We start from the raw sequence: 25,905 nt of genomic DNA on the forward strand, positions 1-25,905 counted from the left end.
GTGAACAAAAAAAGCAGGATGTCATTGATAGATGGTGTCACGTTTAAAAGTTGGGCGATTGAACTGACCACAGGATAAAAATTTATTTACAAAAAACAAACAAAAAGACCAAAGATGACTAGACTCAGATGGTAGATTTTAAATCAAATGGTAACTTTACTTTCCTTAGGAAAAATATCAGGTTTTTTTCCATTTACGTCGGGGGTGTTCAAGTGAGCGCCAGAGACGTGAGGATACTCCTTCGGTTCGGGTTGACCCCCAGGTTCTCCCAGTTGATCCATGACAGCCTCGCGGTCAGGTCTAAAAAGCGTAACAGAAATTTTGAACCGGCCCAAATCTCGAGAGAATCGTGTCTTACCGCTCGTGTTCCACTCTGCCCTTTCGAGGGAGCTTTCGCTCGCGAGGGCCTTCTCGACGTACTCAAGAGGGTCGCAGTCGGCGGCGAGCACCTCCCGGAGTAGGGCGATGTAAGCGATCGCGAGACGTAGGGTGTCGATCTTGGAGAGCCTCTTCTCGTACGGGAATGTCGGCACGTGGCCGCGCAGCTGGTCGAATGCTGAGTTTATACTGCTGTAACAGGCCATACTTTTATCAAAAAACCTGATTTCGACAAATTGGGCTATTGAAGAATACAAGGAACTCGCGGAAGTGACGTGGCTTGTATCTCGTCGTAAATAATAGGATGGCATGAGTTTTGAGGAGATCAACAAAATGAAGAAACAATCATAGCTTTATATTGCGAAGGAGTTCGTATCAGAATGAGCTAGCAGGAGGTCAACAAAGTAAAGGAAAAATCCAGTTTACAGGAGCTCGAGGAAAACATTCAAATATCGCATGAGCTGCCAGGAGCTCGTAGTAAATGGCACGATGGAAAGAGATTTGAAGAGGTCAACAAATTAAAGGAAAAATCCAGTTTACAGGAGCTCACATCAGGAGTACAAACCGGGATGGCAAGGAAGTGCCAGGAGCACATAGTAAAATGCGGAATGGAGGGAGCTTATAAGAGGTCAAGAAAGTGATCTTATTCTAGTTTTCTTTTTTACCAGGAGTCAGATCAAATAAAGTAAAGAAAAAATCCTAGTTTTCAAGAGGTCGTATACCAGGATGGCATGAGTTGCCAGGAGCTCGTAGTAAATGGCTGGATGGATGGCGCTTGGAACAAGTCAAGGAAGTGATAAATATCCTAGTTTTTTTTTTTTACCAGGAGTCAGGTCAAATAAAGTGAAGAAAAAATCCTAGTTTACAGCAGCCTGTACTAGGCATGGAAGTAACTCGTACTAAATGGCAGGATAACAGAAATTTTGAGCTTAGAAGAGGCCAAGAAATCGATGCAATTACCAAAAAATGAATGAAAAACTATTTAGCAAAGACTTAAAAACGTGCAATATTAAAAATTTAATTTAGCCAATGTTTCTTTTGCTTTTTATTTATTTATTTATGTTGTATAAAAGGGTACAAACTGTACTTAAGAACGATAAAGTATGGTAATTATGTAGTAGTGAGGCGGGAATTCAAGGCACCTGAGCTATACCACACCGGATTGACTTAGCTGTATTACGTACTATCTATTTTGACGGCCGAGTCAAAAGTTTCTACGATGTTTACATTTTTTCCTATTTTTTTACCAGGAGTCAAATAAACTGAAGATAAAAATCCTAGGTTTCAGGAGATTGTATCAGGAGCACGTACCAGGATGGCATGGGTTGCCAGGAGCCGATACTGAATAGCAGGAGTTTGGCGGAAGTCAATAATATCCGAGTTTTCGTTTTTTACCAGTATTTCAGGTTAGGATGGCAGGAGCTTGTAAGAGATCAAAAAGGTGAAGAATAAAATCCTACGTTCTTATTTTACCACGAGACACGAGCATACATACCAGGATAGTAAGAGCTCGTACCTCGACAGGATCTCGTGGGGTAAATGGCAGGATGGCAGGAGCTTAGGGGAAGTCCTAGATTTATTTTTAGCAGGATTTCCAATCAGTATGGCATCAACCTATAAGGGTTCAACAAAATGAAGACTGAAATCTTATTTTCTTGTTTTACCACGAGGCAGAAGCATATATCAGGATCACTTGAATCACCAGCAGCTCGTAGTGAATGGTAGGAGCTTAGAAGTTATCAACAAAAGGGGGGATAATCGATTCTAGACTACATTTGGAGCTCTTATCAGGAGCAAACACCAACAGAAAGGACTAGGATGGCAAGAGCTCTTATTTTGCCAGGTGCTCGTGGTAAATGGCAGGATTGCAGTGACTTGAGGGGGGTCGAGAAAGAGAAGAAAAACCCTATTTTCTTATTTTACTTATTTGTTTTTATAAGGAGTGCAGGTAAAATAAAGTAAAGAAAAAAAATTCTAGTTTACAGGAGCTCGAATCAGGAGTACAAACCAGAATGGTATGAGTTACCAGGAGCTCATGGTTAAACGGGAAGGAGGCAGGGGCTTGGAACAAGTCTAGAAAATGACAAATATACTAGTTTTCTTTTCTTTGCAAGGAGATAAAATAAAGTGAAGAATAAATCCTAGTTTACAGGAGCTCGTATCAGGAGCATATACCAGGATGGTATGAGTTGCCAGGAGCTAGTAGTAAATGGCTGGATGGAAAGTGCTTGCTTGGAACAAGTGAAGGAAGTGCCAAATAATCCAGTTTTCTTTTTTTTACCAGGAATCAGGTCAGGGAATAAAATCCTAGTTTTCAGGAGCACGTACCAGGATGGCATGAGTTGCCAGCTCGTGGTAAATGGCAGGATGACAGGAACGTAAAAATAGATGTATCAGGAGTTAGTACCAGTAGCTCGTAACAGGATAGGTAAGGACTTGTTGAGTGGACGCTAATCCAAAATAGAAAAAAATATTCACACAAAAAAAGTTAATTTTACGCATGCAAAGCAAACGGCCGGAATCAGAGAGAAACAAACAATTTGCAAGCAAACAGCGAAGTTTTTTTTAATAATTATCTAAATTCATTTAAAATTTGTTTTTATGATTTTTTGTTATACTTTCTTCGCTGTGTGTTTTTCTCTGATAGGTCGGCCATAAGGAAAGTGTTATCTTTTCTTTTTTTTTTTTTTTTTGCTTTTCGCTGTTTGCCTCAAAAAATTTTGTCCCTCAGCCGCCGTTGGAGATCCGCGCTTTTATTTTTTTATTTTATTTTTTCCGAACTACCGCGTCGGATTTCCAGGCGGCCTCGGCCGCTTACATTTTCACGGGTGGCCTGCATCCTTCCGACCTTAGCATCCGCTTCCTCTCCCTGATGTTGGCCGCCTGCCTCTGGACCCTGTACACAGGTCCTCCTATCCCGCCTCCTCCGCCTCCGGCGAAATAGCCGACGTCGTTTCCTTCCATATCGTCTGGAAATAGTCGATTCTGTTAGTAGACTGCAAAAAAATTTAAAAAGGCACCTTTCATACCTTGTGGTATCTGGTGGACGTAGCTCGCCTGAGCGGGACGGGCGGCGTAGAGACAGCTCGGGAGATCCTGATCGTCGTCGAGGCTGTTCCAATAGCGCTTCTCTTGAGCGCTAAGACACAAGAAAAACAACATATGGTAGGTACAAAAGTGAAAAGACAAAAGAAAAAGAGGCTAGGAGAAAAATTGGTAAAGTAAAGGAAATAGTGAAGGGCGCTGCTAGAAATAAATTTTTACTACGGAGATACTTTTCCGGAATCAGTGTTGCAAACAGTGTTGCCAAAAACATGAGAAATAGAGAAATCCAGTGTTGCCATCTTTACAAACCAATAGTTTATTGTTTCGTATTAATTTGTATATAATATTTTTTTTAATAATAATAAAAAGTTTTATATATATATATATAAGTTATATACGAGTATAAACATTGTGTTAAATAAATAATGTGATGACAATGCTAGGATGCAGGTGTTGCTCCTAGAATTGTCATCAGCACTCTCTCCCACTCTAGAAATTTCATAAGGATTTTCATTTTAATAAACGTTAGTCTTAAGCCAGATTTCCCGAAAGCATATCGACGAGATTTGATTTAGATTCATAAAGTTCTGAATGTATATCAGTAACTTATTTGTAATTTCTTTGAATAAAAGTTTTTAAAAACACGTTCGTCCAAAGAAATTATTTAACTGGCGCAGTCGGACTGGACATTGTCGAAAGTTATAATCGTGTAACTTTCCGTTTCAACGGTTAATCGGCAATCGGACAATCAACGATCGGTGAAGAGTTCAACGCATATGAACTTTCCTCCCGGACAACGGCATCGAACTTCTAGACTCTCGGAACCAGCGAAAATGGTCGTAGGAGCTCTTGTTTTTATGTAAGAAATACTTAAAATAATCTAATTTAAATTTGTAATATTATTAACATATTCTTAAAAAACGAAATTTTTTATTAATTGTTAACAAATATCCAAAATGGCTCTCCCAGAATTTAAAAGAGAATTTCTGGACATGGTCCCGGAATTCAATGGAGATCCAACCGTTCTTACGCGATTCATAGACATATCGCAAAAATTAGTTAACACATTTGTAGATACTAACCACCCTAATAATTTCCAAAATGTATACCTGCTTTCATGCTTAAGAAATAAGATAAAAGGTCCTGCAGCTCAAGTGATTGAAAATAGTAACGTATCAAACTGGGCAGATTTAAAAACTGCATTGTTAGAGGGATACGCCGACAAAATGGACGCATTCACTCTCCAGATTGAGATCACACAACAAAACGAAAAACCGTATGAGTTCTATCAACGAGTACAGAACCTTTTAAACTTACAAATAGCGTATTTTAAAAACCATAATCCCCTTCAATCCAACACTTTAATTGACTATGCGAGAGGCGTCGCACTCCGTGTCTTACTAAGAGGTCTAAAAGAACCCCTAGGCTCACTTATGCGCACTAGGAATCCAAGTAATTTCACAGAAGCCTTAAATATCCTTACGAATGATTTTCAGTTTTTGAAAACTTTTCAGGAACCAGACAATTATCCGTCAAGGAAACCTCGATTTCAACCACCCAGCAAGATTCCCCAATCAATATCCTAATTTCCCTCAAAACACAAAATTGTACACACAAAACTCACAAAACACCATGTTCGCCCCGCGAATTCAAGCCGCGAACGGACGTGACATCAGACCGACACCCATGTCGATACAAAGTAGACAATCGTTCAGAGAACCCAATAATTTTTTCACGCAGCAAAATTCCAAATTCGGTCAACACCGTCCGAATTACACGGTAGAAGAAATTCATCAATTAAATAACCAGACAACCGCCACAGAAAATTTACAACACCAAAATCAATCGAGCTTAGAACCTATGGATCATTTTTTAGAAAACAAACGCCTCTACCCAAGTATCACTTGATGACACCATGCAACCAAGCAAGCCTCCCATATATACAATTTAGAAACCCACCTCTCAAAATTTTAATTGACACAGGTAGTACAACATCCTTTATCAATCCTGAAGTAGCACACAAACATTTTAAAAAATCAATAAAATTAGACCCGTTTAAAATAACTTCGGCACACGGAAACTCGACCGAAAAATTTAGTACATTTATTCCATTTAACGATCTATTTCAAATTAGCGGATTACATTTAAAATTTAGGATATTTAAATTTCACGAAAGATTCAATCAGAGATAAAATGAACTATGCTATTTTAGCATATAACAACACAATACATTCCTTCACGAACGCAAAACCAAGTAACATAATCAGCGGCCATATCGAAAAATGACTCCCCGTTCGCACTAGACTTAGAAACTCAAATATACAACGACTACATAAACACCCACAAACAGAAAACTCTTTTATTATATCAAAAGATTAATGAACTAAATTCGAAAATCAAAGAAAAAACTATAACAACGCGAAACCAAGAGAGAGAAGAATTACCTGATATCCCTGAAGAAGTATATATACGAAATAAACAAAAACAAAGTAAAACTAAAAACAAATATAAAAAACAAACGCTAAAATCAATCAACAGAACTCTGAAATTAGGTAAACTAAATGCACAACACTAAATCCACAGAGCAAAATCCACTTGTCAGATGTTCAAAGACCTAGGAAAACCACTCAAAAAATTGACGCTGTTCTAGGTCCATCCTCAACTGTTGTGCAAACGGACTGAATATCAAGAACATCACAACAAACCCTGGTATACTACCCATAAGGCTAGAAAAAGCGAAAATCCAACAAACACACCACACTCTCATTCATTACTACAATGTTACAGAATTAGACACCAAATTCAGTGAGTTAAACGTTAATTATTTGAAAATCTTTGAGCTGGCAAAAAACGACACTGATATAAAGAAGAAATTGAATAATTATTTTAAAATTATTAATTATGAAGGCAGTGTAATAAGCGAAAAACTAAATGCGTTAATTGTACAGAGAAAATTTAGAATAAAAAGAAGAATAATAAATGGTTTAGGATCCATTGTAAAATTCATAACAGGTAACTTGGACGCCTATGATGGCGAAAATTATGAAAAAATGTTAGCAGATATAAAGAATAGTGGAAATAACTTTAATTATCAATTAAATAGTCAATACTCTGTAAACAATATATTAATAAAAAATTATAAAGAATTGATTAAGGAAATAAATATTAATAATGTAGAATTAAAAAATAAAATTGTAGAAATTAATAATATCATTAAGGATAATAATAAGGACATTTATGTATTAGAATTAGAAAATATGCTTAACCAATTTGTTATATTATTTGAATTAATCTCTGATATGCGAAGGGAAATAGAAAATTCTATTGTATTCTGTAATCTAGGGAGATTACATCCCAGTATAATCAAACCTAGAGATATGTTTAATGAACTAAACAAATTATTAAAACATTATCCCGGTGGATTTCCATTTGAACTAAAACTAGAGAATATCCTAAAACTTGAATCAATGGTAAAAACTAAATGTAAATATTATAATAATGAAATTGTGTACTACTTGTACATCTGTAACGCAATAAACAGATTATGACCTGTATTGTCTACTTTCCATTCCATCTTATTACAAAAACAAATTTATAACTGTGCTGGCAGAATACAAATACTTTTTGAAGTCAAGGGACAATTCGATTATCCAACCATTGAAAAAACTGTGCCCTGAAATCAACGGAGTTTACCTTTGCTCCGCCGAGGAGGAGGTTCATCAAGCAACACCTTGCGGCGAGAACATATTGCTTCATGAAAACATGGAACATTGCCAGATTGCTGACATCAAAATAGCCAACAATTTACTGCAACGAATTCCAGAAATTAACCAATACCTAGCAATTTTTGCGAAACCTGACACTGTTAAAATAGAAACTTCAAGTGGCCTGGAAACGCATAAATTGAAAGGGTTGTTCCTCATAGATGCAGAAGACAGCACTCTATTCTACAGGAACAAGGAGCTTAACCAGGCTATGGCTTATGGCAAAATGAAATGGTGGACGCACTTGAAAAGGAGGCTGCAACATCAGGTCCAATCTTTGACATTTAAATTCCTAAAGATGACGGGAAAAACTTTTTGAAAAAGTTATGTAGAAATCTGTGGCAAGAAAAATACAACACATCAAATGTCGGCAATTATTACAGGTCTCTGTTCCCTGAGCTCAAGAAAAACCCATGGTTTTCGGAAGGCGATAGCCCAGAAGGATTGTCAAAGAAGTTCTATTCTACTATTTTTAGACTGAAGACAAATCATGACCTATGGGTTAGCTACAAGAAGAGAATCGGTTTGGCTTCGTCTCCAAACTCTCCCACTTGCGATTGCCCTTCAAATCCTTCCCACATAATTTTTGAATGTCCAGAATACGAAAATGAAAGAGATAAAATGCTAAAAAATCTGAGCAAAGTCCCAAACGTTTCCAAACCAATAAACTTAGAATCTGTTCTAATAAGCAACAATCCATCAGCATTCAACATAATCTATAGATTTCTAAAGTCTATAAACGTTACTTTTTGATTATCTTCAACCATGAAAATTTAGAAGAGGATTGAGCTGAGTGAGTGGGTGCGGGCGCGCGGCGGGGGCCTGGACCTGGTCGGCCGATCCCGCTCTGCGTAAACCCAATAAAAACATTTTTTTTTAATTTAATCTCTCTCTCTCTCTCTCTCTCTCCATCTCTCTCTCTCTCTCACACTCATTTAATCACTCCTTCACTCTCTCTGGCTCTCATTATTTATCTCTCACGTTATTAAGCAAATAGCTCACCTTTGACATGGCGATGACGAAGAGTCCGACCTGGATGTCAAAGCCCTCCTCCTGATCATCGTCTTGTCCAACTCGCTAAAGGGACGATACGTTTTCTCGTTTATAATTTAAAATTTAAAAAGAAAAAAAACGGCACAGAAGAGAAAATTGACAATATCAACGACCACCGACCTCCTAATAGCTGTGAATTCCTCCTTCATCGTCATCCAACGGTCTCCTACGCCAAGTCCTGAGTGGGTTGTACAGGGTGCCGCATCGACCTTTTATACAAGGGTGGTCTCGGGGTGGCGGTCCCCGTCCGCCGATTGGACAAGAGGCGAAGTCCGTCCGCCCTTAAAGGGCACGCCCTTCAACATGGCCGGGAGGGGCTTGATCGATAAGTCCCTACCTGGAAACAGGCTCAAAAAAATTTAGTATTTAAATCGAAAAGGTAAGAAAAACATCAAAATTGGGAGAGGTAGGCCAATTTTTTTTCGACGGCTCCGGCCTTGGCACTACACGGGTTTCGCAAACATTTGGGTCCGTGCATACACGCTTTGTTCTCCCGATTTTAAAAGAAAAACTCTAATAGAAAACATAAAAATAATTAAAAGGTGGCCAAAGGTTGAGCTGAATCGGTCAAAACTTGTGTCCGACTGGCCTCGCTTCTCGACGAAGAAGAAAATATGTTAAGAGAGAGAGAAAGGGAGAGAGGGAGAAATAATGAGAGCGAGAGAGTGATTGAATGAGAATGAGTGAGTGAGAGAGACAGAAAGAGAGAGAAAGAGAGAGAGAATGAACGAATGACTGAGAATTAATGAGAAAGAGAAAAGGAAAGAGAAAGAGAGAGCGAGAGAGTGATTGATTAAGAGTGAGTGTGATAGAGAGAGAAAGAGAGTGGTCGAGAGAGAGAGAGAGAGAGAGAGAGAGAGAGAGAGAGAGAGAGTGAAAGGAGAAAATCTGTCCACTAGCTTTTGAGAGAAATGATGTTAGAGCTCAGGTCTGGTAGTTGAAATTGTAAGTCAAAAAAATTAATTTACACAGATTTCCGCAAAAGTCGTTATATCTATGGGTTTATAACCCTAGAATCACGACAATGAGGTCAAATCCAAGAATTGACCATTTTCTGGCCTACTTTGCTTTAAAATATGCAAAAATACACATAAAAAGTATTTTTGTTGATTTCTGTTCTTAAATCATATAAAATTAGATTAATCTGCCTCGTACAAAGTAGAATTTAATTATGTTTTATGAGGTTCCACTGTAAAAAGACATTGTTTTGCAAAATTTTAAAAAGTCAAGGGTGATGTGAAGGGGGGTGCGGATGCCAACGAAATCCATCTTTTAAATAAAATAAGTTAAATGCTCCATGGGGTCTGATAATTCCAACACATCAAAAAAAAAATGATAATAATAAAAGAAGAAGAAAACAAAATTAAAACAAAAACGTTTTACGAGGCAGAATATTCTAATTTGGTATGATTTGAAAAGAGAAATCCACAAAAATACTGTTTTTTGCATATTTAAAGCAAAGTAGGCCAGAAAGTGGTCAATACTTGGATTTGACCTCATTCTAGCGTTATAAAACCCTTAGATAACGACTTTCGTGGAAATCCGTGTAAATTAATTTTCTTCACTTACAATTTCTCCTGGCCCGACTGACTATCCTAGTGTTAGATCTTGCAATGTCAACTTAAGTGAAAAAAAAAAAAATTATAATTTACACAGATTTCCGCGAAAGTCGATATTTATAAGGGTTTTACAAAGGCAGAATCACGTCAGGGAGGTCAGATTCAAGTTTTGACCATTATTATTCAGAAATCGTGAGATGCGGTCTGGTGTGATGTAGGTTTCAGAAAAACATTTTCTTTATTGTGCCAACGTTTCGATTTTTATTGAGATCATCTTCAGGGCCTGGGATTTACAAACATTGTTTACATTTAACAAATACATGTAGGATGTGAAAAAAAGTGAATTTATAAAAAAATATATTTTGCATTGTATAAATTCCACATCCTTAGCACGACAAAGAAAATGTTTTTCTGAAACCTACATCACACTAGACCGCATCTCACGATTTCTGAATAATTTTCGATTAACGGTCACTAATCACCACACATTTTGACCATTATTTGATCTGCTTTGCGTACAGAATGTTTGTAAAATATACAAAAAACAAAAAGTATTTTGTTTATTTCTCTTCATAAATTATATCAAATTAGAATATTTTGCCTCGTAGAACGTTGAATTTATTTATATTTTATAGTCGTTTAGCTATAGTATATATATAAACCTGTAAAATTTAAAAAAAAGTTTTTGTTTGTTTAAATTGTCTAATTAATTGTATTCAAAGAGACATTTTGAAACGGATCAAACCTTTACAACAGGTAAATGAAAGGTTTTTTCGTGATAGATTTTCCTAATGACATAACTTTAACCTCAGGTGTTCCCCAAGGTTCCAAACTTGTTCTGATATTATTGATGTTGTATTTTTAAAGATCTTTTTGATTCTAGTCTTCCTCAGTTTTTAACATTTGCTTATGATGTTTAAATATTTAAAGTCATTACCTCAACTGGTGACTTGATAAAAACGTAGAATGGCAGTATATTTTGTAAAATAATACAAATGGGTTTTGTATTAATATTTAATTATCGGATTTCCGCGAAAGTCGATATATCTAAGGTTTTATAACGCTAGAATGAGGTCAAATCCAAGTTTTGTCCATTTTCTGGCCTACGTTGCTTTAAAATAGGCAAAAAAAGCAATATTTTGTGGATTTCTCTTTTTATATCATACCAAATTAAAATATTCTGCCTCGTAGAACGTTTTTGTTTTCATTTTTTTTTTTTTTTGGGGGGGGGAGGTGTTTTTTATTTACTTCATTTGGGATGAGCTGGAACTGTCAGACCTCGTGTGCTTTTGACTCGTTTTATTTAAAAGATGGATTTCGAGGTCATCCGCCTCCCTTCACATGAGCCGAACTTGTTTAAATTTATATTTATATATATATACATGATCTTTTTACGGTGAAACCTCTGTAAGATATAATTAAATTCTACCGCCATTCAGACTAACGTTCATGACGATTTTATCCCCAAAATGCATAGTTAAAAGGAAAATAAAGCCAGAAATTTGATAAAACATCGAAAAAGTCTAAGCCAGTCAAAACATCGCACTAACATCTCGGTTTGAAGTTATTAATAATCTTACAATTAATTAAGATTTTCAGTTGAGATAAAAAAGTCAATGGCACGAGCGGGATTCGAACCCACGATCTTCGGCTTGATGCGCTGCTGCTCTACCACTTGAGCTATCGTGACCTCGATCCACTCGGACACCAACTTCCCACCTCAACGACACCTTTTGAATTTTCCCTCCTTTTTGCCATTTTTCAAANGGATCGAGGTCACGATAGCTCAAGTGGTAGAGAAGCGGCGTATCAAGCCGAAGATCGTGGGTTCGAATCCCGCTCGTGCCATTGACTTTTTTTATCTCAACTGAAAACCTTAATTAATTGTAATATATTAATTGGTCAAGCGGACCACGAAATTAGTGAATTGAATAAGTTATTAATAATCATAAATCATACATTGATCCATTACTGAACACTTCAGGACAAACATCTGTAACGTATTTGCCCCCAAAAAAACCCTAATTAAACAGAAAATAAAGATTGTCATTTCATAAAAGATCGAAAAAGTCGAAAATTACTAAATTACTATTTTTTACTAGAATAACACACTAAAATCTCGGTTTGAAGTTATTAATAAACATAAATCATACATTGATCCATTATTGAACACTTCAGGACAAATGTCTGTAACGCATTTGCCCCAAATAGCCCCAATTAAACGTAAAATAAAACTTGAAATTTCAAAAAACATCGAAAAAGTCGAAAATAGTAAGAACTCGTTAAAACCTCGATTCGAGATTACTATTGATCATAAATCATACAATTATCATCATTAAACGTTGCTGGGCAAACATTCAAGACGATCTTGTCCCAAAAATGCATAATTAAAAGGAAAATTAAGCCTGAAATTACATAAAACATTGATCTAAGATAGCCAAAAGAACACGCCATCACTTTATTTGAACATGATTACTGACCAAAAATGATACGATGATCGACCATTGAACACTGTAGGACAAACATCTGTAACGTATTTGCCCCAAAAATCTCTAATAAAACAAAAAGTACAATCTGGCACTTTAAAAACAATAGAAAAGCCTAAGAAAGTCAGAAGAACGCACTATCATCATGTTTGAACATGATTAATAATCATAAATCAAACAATGCTTGAGTATTGAACACTTCAGCACTAACATCGGTAACGTATTTGCTGTAAAAAGCTCTAATTAAATGAAAACTATAGCCTGGAATTTCCAAAACGTTGGAAAGTGCAAAAATAGTCAGAATATCACACTATCACCTTGTTTGAACATGATTTATGATCAAAAATCATACAACGATCATCATTAAACTTTGCTGAACAAACATTCATAACTTTGTCCCGAAAATTCATAATTAAACGGAAAATAAAGGCTGGAATTTTTTTGTCTATGTTTTACACATTTTACAAAATTATGGAAGGGGCGCCATATTTATTTTAATGTTTTTCAAAAATACACATTTCATGAGCTATATTTTCATAAAACATTAATCTTATTATATTATAAAATAAGCAGTTTACGTTATATGTTAGGATCGAGGCAGTTCGAACCCAAATCTTATCGGATTCAACTCAGTACAATCGGCTACCGTTTAATTTTAATCTATTTGTATGTGGGGGAGGGGGGTTTGTTTTCCATTGTACCTCGACCCGTGTCGAATTAACAAGCGAGAACGCGCGGACCAAATGCGATAACGCTGCCTAGAATCTCGAGTGTTGGGGGGTGGGCCTTTATCGGTTGGTCGGCCGGCGGTCATTGTTTGCCCGTTGGAGTGGCTTTTATATTTGTTTAGCCCGATCTTGGTCACGTGTCCTCGTTGGAACGACGAGAAATCTCAACAAAAAAGTAAAAACCCGAATGAAAATGAATCAAAACGTAGAAGTCTTGCCTGTGAGAAGCGAGACGAAACGGAGGGGTGTCTCGAGTGCGCAGTGCGGGATGGCCGCCGCCCCCGGGGGTGGCGAGCCTGCATCTGGCAGGCCGTTAAATCCAGGGGTTGAAAATGGGGTGGCGTAGCCCGTCAAACGCAGGGACTCACCCCAGGCCCCACCCACATATTCGGCAATTAACGAACCCCCCCCCCGAAGCAGTTTAAGAAATTACACGAGAAAACTCACCCACGGCATTTAAGATCGATATCTTTGGTTGGGTATTATTTCCGGTCCGCTAAATCTCGCTTTACATTCCACAAGATCATTATGATAACCGCTAATATTATAAATAATATGTGAACACACTAGTTCAAGCATCAGCCTTTAGTCTTAATACGTAAAAATGAGAACAAGGTTTTTTCAATTTAGGATCGGATGTAGTATGTGTTTGAACTGCGTATTAAATAAATGGGCCCGTCTAAACACGCGGGTTTTGATGTTACTCAAATGCGTTTTGTCTTTCCGCCATCTTCATTGGGAACTGGCATCTCACCGCTCCTACTGTTCTCTTGCAGCTCACTACTCTATGTCCGATCACTGCTCCTGACAGTTCACTACTCTATGCAGTTCATCTCTAGTACTGCTCCCTGATAGCTCATCTCTTCCTGGCCGCCCACAACATCAAAACAGCTCATCACTTCTGACAACTCACTGCTCCCTGGGGGCTAAGTACTCTATTCCAGTTCACCTCTACTACTGCTCCCTGGCAGCTCATCGCTTTCTGACCACTCACCACTTCATAACAGCTCACTTCTTCTGACCACTCTCTGCTCCCTTGGCAAAAAAAAATAATACAGGGTAATACTCAGGTCGGTCCAGTTCAACTTAAAAAATTCAAGTACGATCCTATGTATTCTTGACACCATAATTTTAAAAGATTTTTTATGCTTAAAACATTGGCGAAACCGGATTTTAAATTGGTCGAAAAATGATAAAGTTACACTTATTTGGTTTGCTATTTATTAACCATATTTCATGTTCGAACTGCCTGCTTTGCATAAAGGTGCAAAGATTTGCTCTTTTCATCGGTAATCAGAGCGATAGAGTCACGGGAGGTGGACTGAGGTTGCTGGTTTATGATCGGCGTAGACAATGTTTTATAAATAGTCCCACAGAAAAAAGTCAAGTGGATTTAAATCGGGTGGCCGAGGAGGCAGACAGGTCGAGCCATGAGGTCCTATCCTACTAGGACTAAGTGTCATCTAATAGTGTTAGTCAAACCTCCCTCAAAAAACTGAGGAACTTAGCACCATTTAATTTTCGTAGTCCCGATTAATTTATTTCCGAGAAGTCCACACCATCTGATGATGACAAGAATACGAATTTATAGGATTTTCCTCTTTCTTAAATTTCAACGGTTAGTATGCCATTAGAGGTGAACTTCGATCGTCCATGGGATGGATGTATGTGCAAGGAACGTTAGACGCCCGTCATAATCAGAGTCCCGAACTCCCTGGACAAGATGAGACCGATACGGCTTAAAATTCTATGTCCGGAGTACATCTACAGTAAAATATTCAGTTCCTCGTGGAAATTACGCTGGCGGTTTCTTGGTGATGGAATCCGTGTCTCCTCATATCGCGATCAGGAAATTTCTGGGAGTAAAACTCGATTGCATCGTTCTCATATGGCCAGGGACTTCGGGATTCTGATTATGACAGGCGTCTAACGTTCCTTTCACATACATCTTATAGAATGATCCAAGTTCACCTCTAATGGCATACTAAACCGTTGAAATTTTCGAACATGAGCACAGGAATCCAATAATTTCGTACTCTTCTCATCATCAGGTGGTTCACAGTATTAACGTTTGGTGTGGACTTCTTGGAAATAAATTAATTGAGACTTACCTATATTATTAGATTATGTTCCTCTCCAACAACGACGAAGAATGATTCTCCAGCTTGATGCCCTGCACATTCTTCGCAGTTGAGACGTTTTCTGAACAGTCACTTACTCCTAGGAGGAAAGGACCTCATGGACCGATCTGTCGGCCTCCTCGGTCACCAGATTTTACTCCACCTTGACTATTTTCTGCGATGTTATTTAAAAAACAGTGTCCACGCCGATCATAAACCTGCAACCTCAGTTGAAGTACTGCGGCAAATGATAGAAAAGCTCCCCTGAATCTATTGCTGTGAGCACCGGTGAACAGTGGTTAAAAAGAGCAAATCTTTGGATCTTTACGAAAAGCAGGCAGTCCGAATATGAAATGTGATTAATAAATAGCAAACAAAGTGTCTTTTGTTATGTTTTTCAAACTTTTTGCCATAACGTTGTTGTTTTTTGACCAATTTAAAACTCGATTGTATCATTGTTTTCTGCGTAAAAAGTCCTTGTCGTTATTACCAGTAGTTCAATTCAGCCGGGCCAACTAAACGGGACATTATATCAGAAGGCTGGGAAATAAGTATTTTTATTGAACATAAATCAAAGGAAATAAAATTTTAAAAATAGCTAGAACGTGAAGAGCTAGTAGAATATTATCTAGGATAGATCGGGAGCGGTTAGGGAAAAATGTGCAGTGATGAGCTACCGGTTGTGAATGGCTAGAAAGTGATGACCTCTCGGTAAGTGGAAAGTGTCCAGGAGCGGTGGAATGAGATGGAGTTGTGAGTGGCCAGTGCGACTGCCAGGGAGCAGTAGGAGAGGAGAACTGCATAGAGTAGTGAACTGTCAGGAACAGTTAACATAATTCAATTAATTAATCTTTTAATGTAAGTTTTTGGTTGAAATTAAAAAGTTAGAGTCACGAGTGTCACCTTTGGCTCGATACGCCCCTGCTCTAACCAATTGAGCTATCGTGACTACGATCCACTCGGACACCAACTCCACATCTCAACCTACAACCTTTCGAATTTTCCCTCCTTTTTCCATTTTTCAAATGTCGTTTAATCAGGATTCGATTCTCGGTGACGTATGAAGTGGCCACGGGGAGCTGTTAGTGAATTTATACTTCGTGGCCGACTAACCAATATCTAATTCATCATAAAAAGATCATCCAATAATAAAGCCCTCCCTGCACTTATCGTGGAACCCACACTGCCATTAAATGAATGGCCCCATCCGGCTTATAGAACTCAAGGACTAACAGAATCAGTACATGGCAAGACAAGATCGTAATGTACACCGTTGGGAGCGAAATGAATAACGAGATTGGAGCAACCCTAGTCATCTATGGAAAATACAACATCCTGCAAGAAATAATACAAATTAGACTCGCTAGCTGGTGTAGGAACCACCAAGCCGAACTCGTTGCTATCCTGAAGGCTCTTCAATGGCTCGCACAGCAGGATATTGAGGAAGTGGACAAAAACGTGCTAGTGATCACAGACAGCCGCATATCCATTGTTAAGATAAAAAATTACAAAGCACGAAGCCTGATGGTACCGACATCAGAAAAATGATAAAATCATTTCGTGATAATGGCTGGAAGATCAGTATTGAAAAGGTACCAGCGCACCTGAATCCGAGGTAATGAGGAAGCCGACGCAGCAGCAAAGGAAGCCACAGAAAACGCAGAACTCGAAACAACAGTCACAGTAGCGCCGAAAAGCTACGTCATCTCCATGACCTCGAAAATGACATTGGCCCAATGGGAAGAACCTTGGAGGCGTACTACTAAAGGTCTTCAAACCAAAAAGTTCTTCCCAACGGAATCGAAGATGGCAGTAGAACCATATGCTTACCCAACTTATAAGCTGCCTATAGATTCTACATAACACAGTATTCGGAATGCGATTGTGCAGGGAGAATTCAACATACATGGGACCACATCTTATTCGACTGCTCCATTCAAGAACCACGCCGAAAAGCTCTAATAAGGGACGTTGTATGTAAAAGTGGACAATGGCCACCAGATCTTCACATTTTGATTAAAGACCACCATTTTGTTAGGAAAATTATATTAAATTAATTTTAAATAATAATTGTATATGGATATGAATACTTGAAATCACTATGATCAGGTACTAAATAAATTCTCTAGCCGTAGGGGTACTAAGGTTAGGAAAAAAATGTCAGGAACAGCGATCGGAAATAGAGAGTGATCTGCCAGAGAGCGTGAACTGACGTACAGTACTGAGCTCCCAAGGAGGGTTGAGTGGTCACAAGCGGTGAGCTCCCAGGGAACAGTGAATGACCAAAAGAGGTGAGCTGTCAAAGAGCAGTGAGTGGCCAGAAAGCGATGAGCTGCCAGGGAGCAGTAGTAGAGATGAACTGCGTACAGTACAGAACTGTCAGAAGCAGTGATCCAGAGCAGTAGGAGCGGTGAACTGACATAGATTACTGAGCGCCCTCGGAGAGTTGAGCGGTCAAAAGAGGTGAGCTGTCAGGGAGCAGAGAGTCGTTAGAAGCTGCGAGTTCTTATGGAGCCGTGAGTGGCCAGGAAACGATGAGCTCAGCCGGGCCATCTAAAATAGGACACCCTGTATATTGTATTTATTTTATTAATAGACGCTTGTATAAATCTTATGAGTCGACTGTCGAATTTCCCACCGACTTTGATACACGATCATCCGTGATAATTAAGGGACAAATATTTATTCGTTTTACGAGGGTTGGGGGCGGTCGGCCGTCGTCGAGGGGGCGGCCAATTGATTCGTCCCGGGTCCCGACGATTGTTTCCCTTTTATCGCCCTAACCCTGAGGGCCGGAGGGGAAAACTCCGAACATAGCTAATAAACGATTAACAGGTCCTTTTCTTTCATCCGGTTTTTATTTTATTCATGGAGTGCGAGCCCGCCGCAAGCTGCTTATGTTAATTGTTTGCCGTTCCCATGGAAGGGACGGTGGAGCGTCAAATCCCCGGCCACAAAGGGCCGCGTCTGGGGTGGCCGGTGGACGGTTCGCCCTTTTATTCGCAGACCACCCTTCCGGGGTTAACCGATTTGACGGAACTCTACTGAAAATCAAAGATCTCCGGGTTACGACGTATGACGTGACATGGGGGCGAACGAAATAAACATTGCCATATCGCCTTTTCTATTGATTTTTTTTTAACTTAATGTATTCATAGCCTATAAAGATTTGTTCACACTACAATGTCACCGTATGGTTTTCTTTTCACTCGGCCATAGCACAAACACAGCCAGCGTCGCATGCGGAGAAACACAGGTCATGAGAAGCCAGCCGATGCTGACACTCAGTGTGAGGGGTTAAGGGGCAAGGAGGTCTCGAGGCTATCTTCGATTAAGGTGATGCGGGTTCTCGGGGTGCATGTGGAGAGGTCTCGATAGTTTAGGACGGATGTCTAGGTATAATATTAGGAAGTCTCATTGTTTTTTATGTACAGAGGAGGGAAAAACGGTTGTTTTTTTTTTTTTTTCAATGTGAACCTACACTGAGTACATTTTCCTTCATTCAGTTCCTCCACTTTTTGCCCCAGTCTTCGGTAAGCTCGAGGTGTTCTTGGATATTGGACGTTGCACGGGTAGGATTTGGGTTAGAGGAGAGAATTGCTATCAGGCTGTGTAGGTAGATTAGCGGTGTCGATGATATAAAGCATGGGGCCAAGAATGATCCCTTGTGGGACGCCGGCCTGATTAGTTGCAAAAATTATAAATGAAAAGGCCCGAAGATCAAAACCAACGCTCATGCTACACAGCCCACCTTCACCATCCACGACCTCATAACTAAAAAATCGCAGAAATCGCCCTAACACGGAAGACGGCGAAATGCTGAAACGCGTCTGAACTAACAAAATCAACGAGGATAGTCAGACCAGGATGATTACTATCGAACAGTTTTATCACCCGGAGACGATAGGAGGATATCTCACGAGGCCTATGTAGTTTAGTAGAGAGAAACACTCTTAATTTCATGCTAATTTTTTTTTTAGACTATCTGATATTTGACAAAATATATAATTTAATTTAGAAAGTTATCCCAAGGGACTGGGGATAAAAGGCTACCCCTTATTTTAAGACCATCAGATAACTCAAAAAAAGCCCCCTGTTCGGTCTTTCACTCCACTCACTCTCTCTTTCCACTCGTTCACTCCACTCGCTCGCTCACACATTATCTTTTCAACACCATTACACCCTCACTCTTATTCATTTACTTGCTCACACACCACTAATTCACTCTCTCGCATACTCAATCACTCGTTTTCTATTGCGCACTCTCACACTCTCCATCCGTCTCCCCTCTCTTTCTCACCGCCCCTCGCTCATTCTCTCACTCTATCACTCTCTTTCACATTCTCCTACTCTCCCACTCTTCCTCACTCACTCGTTCATTACCTCATTCTCTCACTTCCTCTCTCGCTCATTCTCTCACTCTATCACTCTCTTTCTCATTCATTCACGAAAGAAGTGATAGAGTGAGTTCACTCGCTTGCTCACTCCTCACTACCTCTCAATCGCTCTCTCAATCTATCCCCCTCTCATTTTTTTTCTCTCTCTCTCTCTCTCTCTCTCTCTCTCTCTCTCTCTCTCTCTCACACACACACACACACACACACACACACACACGCACACACTCACTCACTCACTCACTCTCTCCCTCTCGTTCTCGTTCCAGTCTCGTTCTCTCTCCAACGCAAATATGAATATCTAATGTGCCGACCGTGCATTGTACGAGGGATGGTTTGGTGGTTGGGAAAAGGGAGAGAAGAACTGGATCGTGTCCTACGAGGGGTCAATTGGGTTGAAAATAAAAGACCAACCACCCTCGCCTCGGCCCGCGTCCTACATCTCAAACGAAGCGTGTTAAACAGATTGATAAATGGGCCGAGCGTGTCCCACCGCGGTTTTCCACCGTCTCCCCGGGGGCATTTGTCAAGAGCTATTAACCGTGTAAAGAGGAAGGCCCTTCAAACAGGGCCGCCCTTCGCAAATAGCTCTCTGTCAACAAACATCTTTCCCACAAGGGTGCCGGAGAATCAATCGGCCCCAGGCCCCTTCCTACGGACTCTATTTGATCCGGAAAACACAAATAAGGCTTGCAAAAAAAAAAATATATATATATATATGTATGTATGTATAAAGAAAGGGAAGTGTTTCAAATATACACTGTGTTCGGCTACTCGTGTTACAAACATAGCCAGTAGATTCTACATTCAAAATGGAACCAAAAAGTCCTAATTAATTATGGTCCGAATCTCAACAGTTTCGGAGTTATTCCTCTTTTTTCTGATTTTGTGAGATTTCACGGTCTTGCTTCAAATAAACAATGACAACTCCAAAACAGAAAGGTTTTGGACAAATCCGTTGATACTATGAAAACGACGTTAAATTCCCAATAAGATATGATCTATACTAAACGTGTAAACGTTGGTGAAAAAAGCATTTTGATAGACAGAACTTTGAAAATTAATTTTTTTTTCAAAGTTGAAAACTTACTATGTCTATTGATAGGTTAAAAAATTCAAAGTTCTCCTCCGTGGTTGAAAACCTTTATTCAATTTAGTAAATTACATGGACGTTCCTGGCCCATCATCAGAAACTAAACATAGAGAAATCTCATGGTATAATTTCCATGTAATTTACTAAATTGAATAAAGGTTTTCAACCACGGAGAACTTGGAATTTTTAAACCTATCAATAGAGAATATATGAACCGTGGAGTTGGTAATATATAAAATAAGATGAGAACTTACTATGGTGATTCTAAACTACTATTTCCAAACCTAGAGACAGCAAATTTCAGAAAACGTACTCCATTTAATAACCTTTTTAGTGGTGTAATTGCTTTTTAATTAGCCAAAGATGAAGAAATTTATGAACGGAAAGGAAAAATCCGTGGTTGACGGACTGGTAAGGTGGAAAGATTAAAAAAACTCAACTTTTCTTTTATTTACGTTTCTTTTAATGTTCGGACTTCGCTCACTCATTCACTCAACTCGCTCACTGCCACGCTACACTCTATCTTTCTTTCCACTCATTCACTCTATTTGCTCACTTCACTCGTTTACTCCACTCACTTTCTCTTTTCACTCGTTCACTCCACTCGCTCACACTACTTGCAACAAAGGATATTAAATGGAGTACGTTTTCTGAAATTTGCTGGTCTCCAGGATTGGAAATAGTAATTTAGAATCGCCATAGTATGTTCTGTATACTAAAACGCTTATTTCACCAACGTTTACAAGTTTATTATTGACCACATCTTAATGGACATTTAACGTAGTTATTTATAGCTCGCTGCTGGCAGAGGGTGACACGGAGGTCTATGACGCCTTGTTCAAATACTTCAAGAAAAGAAGAAGAAGAAACTGTTGAGATTCGGACCATAGTTAATTAGGACATTTTGGTACTATTTTGAATGTAGAATCTGCTGGCAAAGTTTGTAACACGAGTAGCCGAACACCCTGTATAGTTTATTTTATTTTATTCAAAACTTAGCTCTAGACCGCATTTTTTTTTTACATTTGACGAGTACATGCGGACCCATCGAAGTGAAAGGTGGCCACGGGCCATGGGAGGCGACAGAGCGTGACAGGCCCGGCACGCGCCGTCCTCCCCCGGAAGGGTGGCTTATTAATTATCCGCCCGGAGGAAATCTCCGCCCCTGGGAAACAAGCGTGCCGCGTGTCGGCGATCCACCGTGGCCGGCCCAATAAATAATTACAACAAATAGAAAGATAAAAAAAGAAATAAAATAACGGGGGGAGGTGAAAAGCCTGTTATTTACATGATGTTTGCAGGCCCTAATTGTCGAAAAAGGAATGAGCCGTTGACAGGCAATGGTTGATAAAACATGACGGATTTTGAACATCTTAAGTCGAATCTTAACAAAAAAAAATGACGAAAAATGTGAGGGATGCCCCCAAGGGGATGTACTATCGCCTCAATTGTTGGTAAATGACTTGATTGTGGGACTAAATAGACTAGGGTACCTTATCGTAGATTATACCGATGACCTAGTGCTAATAATAATGAGCATGATGGGCTAGTTTCATTGTAAGAACAGTCAATAGGTACCCGAACGAAACACACTTTCATTAAAAAAAGCTTCATCTAAAACCATTATTTTATTAATTTATTACATGGATTTTCTAGTAAAACGTGCAGTATAACTCCAAACAGTCTACTGGCCGACAATGGCCTCTGATTATATGGGCCCATAGTTTGCTGCCCAAAAATCTTCTCAAAAAAGCCCAAAATCAATTTAAGAATTTACACAAATTGGCCCTGTCTTAGCATTAAGAAAAATTATGCCTTTCTCACTCACTCTCAAAAATCATACGTCTCTCTCTTTCAATAATTCACTATCCCTCACTCACTCTCTCAATTTATAAGGAGTGAAAGATTGAAAGAGACAGTGATAGAGTGAGTAAATGAGCGAGCGAGTGAGGGAGGGAGAAATTGAGAGAGGGAGTGAGAGACCTCCCACTCTCCCTCACCCCCTCTCACTCTCACTCTCTCTCACTCTCTCTCACTCTCTCTCCCTCCCTCCCTCTCGCTTTCTCTTTCTCTCTCTCAAAAATTGTTAAAAACTAATAACAAAAACTTAAAGTTAAAATTGTATAAAGTTTTAATGCTTCCATATGTTACATACTGTCTAGCTGTAATATCACATCTAAATTACAACAACAACCATAAAATAAAAGTTGTCCTAAATTCATATATAAGATATATAAGCAATCTAAAATACGATTCAAGAATACATGACAAATATAAAGCTTTAGACCTTTTGTAAATAGAAGACATAATGCATATTACTCTATTTAATATGAGATGGACGAATAAACCATCCTACCTAGTAGAAATGATACAACCCATGCTATCAAAAATTACATGCCTAAATAGAATGAATAAAACCTATTATGAAGAACACAATCATACCAAAATTTATTTATTCCAAGAAGTATTCTACTGGATAACAAACTCCCAATTATGTAAAAATATGTGAATCTCAAAATCCATATAAAAAAGCTCTAAAAGAATATCTCTCATGTATGTACTCCTAACATGATTAATAGATGAATAGAATATACTGAACTTTTTAAACTTTCGTTTGTATAAAGTAAAAGTTATAGAATTTAATTTTTATATATGTTTGTAAAATTTTTGTTTAATTTAATTGATAATTAATTTTAATGGATCTGTTAAGTACAACACTATAAAAGTTAAACAAAATATTGTAATTCCAAAAAGCAAAACAAATAAATGTAAAAATTCATGTTGAAAATGGATATCTCTCTCTCTCCCCCCCCCCCCCCCCCCCCCCCCTCTCTCTCTCTCTATCTCTCTCTCTCTCACTCTCTCTCTCTCTCTCTCACTCACTCTCGTTTACACTCTCCCTCTCTCACTCACTATCTCTCACTCTCACACCAGCTCTCTCTCTCACTCTCTTAATCACTACCTCTCACTCTCAAACGTTCATTCTCTCATTCTAGCTCTCTCTCTCTCTCTCTCTCTCTCTCTCTCTCTCGCTCTATCTCTCTCACTCTCTCTCTCTCACTCACTCACACACTCTTTCTTCCATCACAATCACTCAACCCATCCTCCAAAAATCGCTCTGGGACTTTCAAATAATAATCAATTGCTAAACAATCAAGAGAGATTAATTATTTAAACTTCGTCTGACCCTTGTTGGAAATTGTTTGGATACGAGTTAGCCTCGACAAATTGGCCGGGCGGTCCGATGCTAGGCGTGGCTGTCCCACGGGGTGGCTTCCAACCCCCTTGTATGCAACAAAACCACCCCTCAGAGAAGGACGTTTGTCCTCAAAATCGTCTACACCCCGCACAACAACCAGGAAGGTAATTGGCGACAATATATGTTATTATCGTCGACGAAGGGGTCAATGGGAAGACGACGTACCCTGGGAATCGGCGTCCCGTCGGTGAGTCAGCGAGACCTGACGGACCTATCATTCCCAAAATTAAAAGCATATTGAAAAAAGAAAAAATACCAATAAATGATTCGTTTCGGCTTTCACCCATAAATTAATACAATAAGGTCTAAAATATTCTTTAATCACGCTTTTCTCCTGCTGCTTATGAAAAATTCAAAATATGACTGTAACTTTCCTACTGTTACACCAAAATGGCGATGAACGTCAGGTTATTTATAATTAAATTTACATTGTTTTGTAAGACCTCTCAAATCGTAATTTACTAAGTGAATAATTACCTTTTTTAATAAATGAAATTATAGAATTTAACGATGAATGATAGAATTTATTAATAGAAACGCTGTTTTGCCGTTAAAAAACGTCACAATCGTTTTCCATAATTAAAACCTTCCTAGTGTTACCAAAATGGCGATGAAAGGCAGGCTATTTTTTTGCGAGTTTCTTTTTTTTCTACTGACAAAACATCCAAATTAGAATTTACGTGGTGACATTAATAAAACACAACTTCTACTGTCAATACGATATAAATATACGACGTTTTGGTGTAAAAATAATAATTTATATTTAAAATTGTCATAATTGAAAACTTCCAAATGTTACCAAAAGGGCTGTGAATGGCACATATACATGTTTAACCGCCGATTGTACTTTTTATGAATGCAATTATTAAAAAAATTATTGAAAACAAAAAAAAATACGGTAATTAACTGGATTTTACTCACTCGATATCATGTTGAAACCTTGTCAGAAAAAAGATCCAATCTAAGAATGTGAAACCTCCTGACGAAATGTCGACGAATAAGGTTACTCCAATGAACGGGTCAATTCCTTCCGTAGACTTGTAAAAGATCATAAAAATAAAAATCATAACTATATCGAATAACAGACAGAATTTGTCAATAAGAAAAAGTGGGTTATGATATTTAATTGTATTATTTCAAATAAAACCATCTATGAAAATGGCGGCAAGGTGGAAAAAAATGAAACCTTCCTTACTGCGTCTGGTTATTTTTCTAGAATTATTTAAACAATTTTACTTAAAAAATTAGAAAATTATTAATAATGTGGCGTGTTAATAAAATGAACTTACTTCGTTTGATTTCTCTTTATAATATTAATAATTATTATCAATTAAAAGTTAATAATTTTGGTTTATATTTGGTGTTAATGAGTCTATGAAGGGGTTAGTCAATATGGCGGATTGTGTGAGGTTATTTTTGTTAATTCGTTTAAATAATTTTTCATTAAAAAAACATTAATATGGTCTTTTAGTTAAATGAACTTACTTTGGTTGATTTCTCTTGATAATAACAATAATTATTATAATTATAAGTTTATATTAACGGGTTTTTTACATCAATGTGTGTATGAATAATAGGTTCTCAATATTCCGGATTGTGTCAGGCTATTTTTCTTAAATTATTTAAATAATTTTGCTTTAAAAAAGTTTGATAATGAGTTATTTCCTTATGAACTTACCTCGGTTGATTTCTCTTTATAATAGTATAATTATTATAAATGATAATTTAACTATTATAATTCGGTGTCAATGAGTGAGTGAAGGGGTTTCTCAATATGGTGAAATGTCTTTTTTTTTAATTTTTTCAAAATAACTCGAAATGAAGGAAAGTTTTGATTTTGTAAACGTAATAAAAATAGTCATATTAATTTAGTTGTTAATATGGGTTTATAAATAATATTAATCTTGTTTATTATTGTAAATACTTTTACCTCCATATAGCGATATGAGTCAGTTTTTTGTACTAAATGGTTATCTTATTATTTAAACTCCAAAAGGTTATTTTTGTGTTGTTTGTCTTTCTTATT

The 25,905-nt window shown here is 38.0% G+C and overlaps 1 protein-coding gene across 6 annotated transcripts; it reads right to left on the minus strand.

Annotated features, from left to right (window-relative positions):
• Positions 1 to 58: 58 nt before the first annotated feature.
• LOC106673256 (neurogenic differentiation factor 2) lies at positions 59 to 25,884 on the minus strand. Of its 6 annotated transcripts, XM_014405301.2 has the most exons (8): positions 25,558 to 25,636; positions 24,801 to 24,916; positions 8,361 to 8,577; positions 8,190 to 8,264; positions 3,408 to 3,517; positions 3,197 to 3,347; positions 359 to 570; positions 59 to 300 (listed from the first exon to the last, which is right to left on the minus strand). In XM_014405301.2, exons 3-8 carry the CDS (start codon positions 8,393 to 8,395, stop codon positions 209 to 211), a joined length of 675 nt encoding a protein of 224 aa, XP_014260787.1. In that variant the 5' UTR covers positions 8,396 to 8,577; positions 24,801 to 24,916; positions 25,558 to 25,636; the 3' UTR covers positions 59 to 208. The 6 variants fall into 6 exon arrangements, with proteins under 6 accessions (XP_014260787.1, XP_014260786.1, XP_024082970.1 ...); XM_014405300.2 differs by lacking the exons at positions 8,190 to 8,264; positions 8,361 to 8,577; positions 25,558 to 25,636 and adding an exon at positions 25,810 to 25,884; XM_024227202.1 differs by lacking the exons at positions 8,190 to 8,264; positions 8,361 to 8,577 and having other exon boundaries at positions 359 to 567; positions 3,227 to 3,347; positions 24,801 to 25,576.
• Between the last annotated feature and the right edge of the window lie 21 nt (positions 25,885 to 25,905).

Source organism: Cimex lectularius, unplaced genomic scaffold, assembly GCF_000648675.2.
Source record: "Cimex lectularius strain Harlan isolate CLEC.00 unplaced genomic scaffold, Clec_2.1 scaffold14, whole genome shotgun sequence".
Lineage (NCBI taxonomy): Eukaryota > Metazoa > Arthropoda > Insecta > Hemiptera > Cimicidae > Cimex > Cimex lectularius.

What these genes read in the sequence shown, in the direction of transcription:
- LOC106673256 (XM_024227187.1), bottom strand. Translation starts at nt 24,946, where the DNA reads ATGATTTTTATTTTTATGATCTTTTACAAGTCTACGGAAGGAATTGAC. An exon ending in CGTCCACCAGATACCACAAG is followed by an intron (nt 3,348 to 3,407) that starts GTATGAAAGGTG and finishes GACTATTTCCAG; the next exon opens with ACGATATGGAAGGAAACGAC. An exon ending in TGCAGGCCACCCGTGAAAAT is followed by an intron (nt 571 to 3,196) that starts GTAAGCGGCCGA and finishes GGCCTGTTACAG; the next exon opens with CAGTATAAACTCAGCATTCG.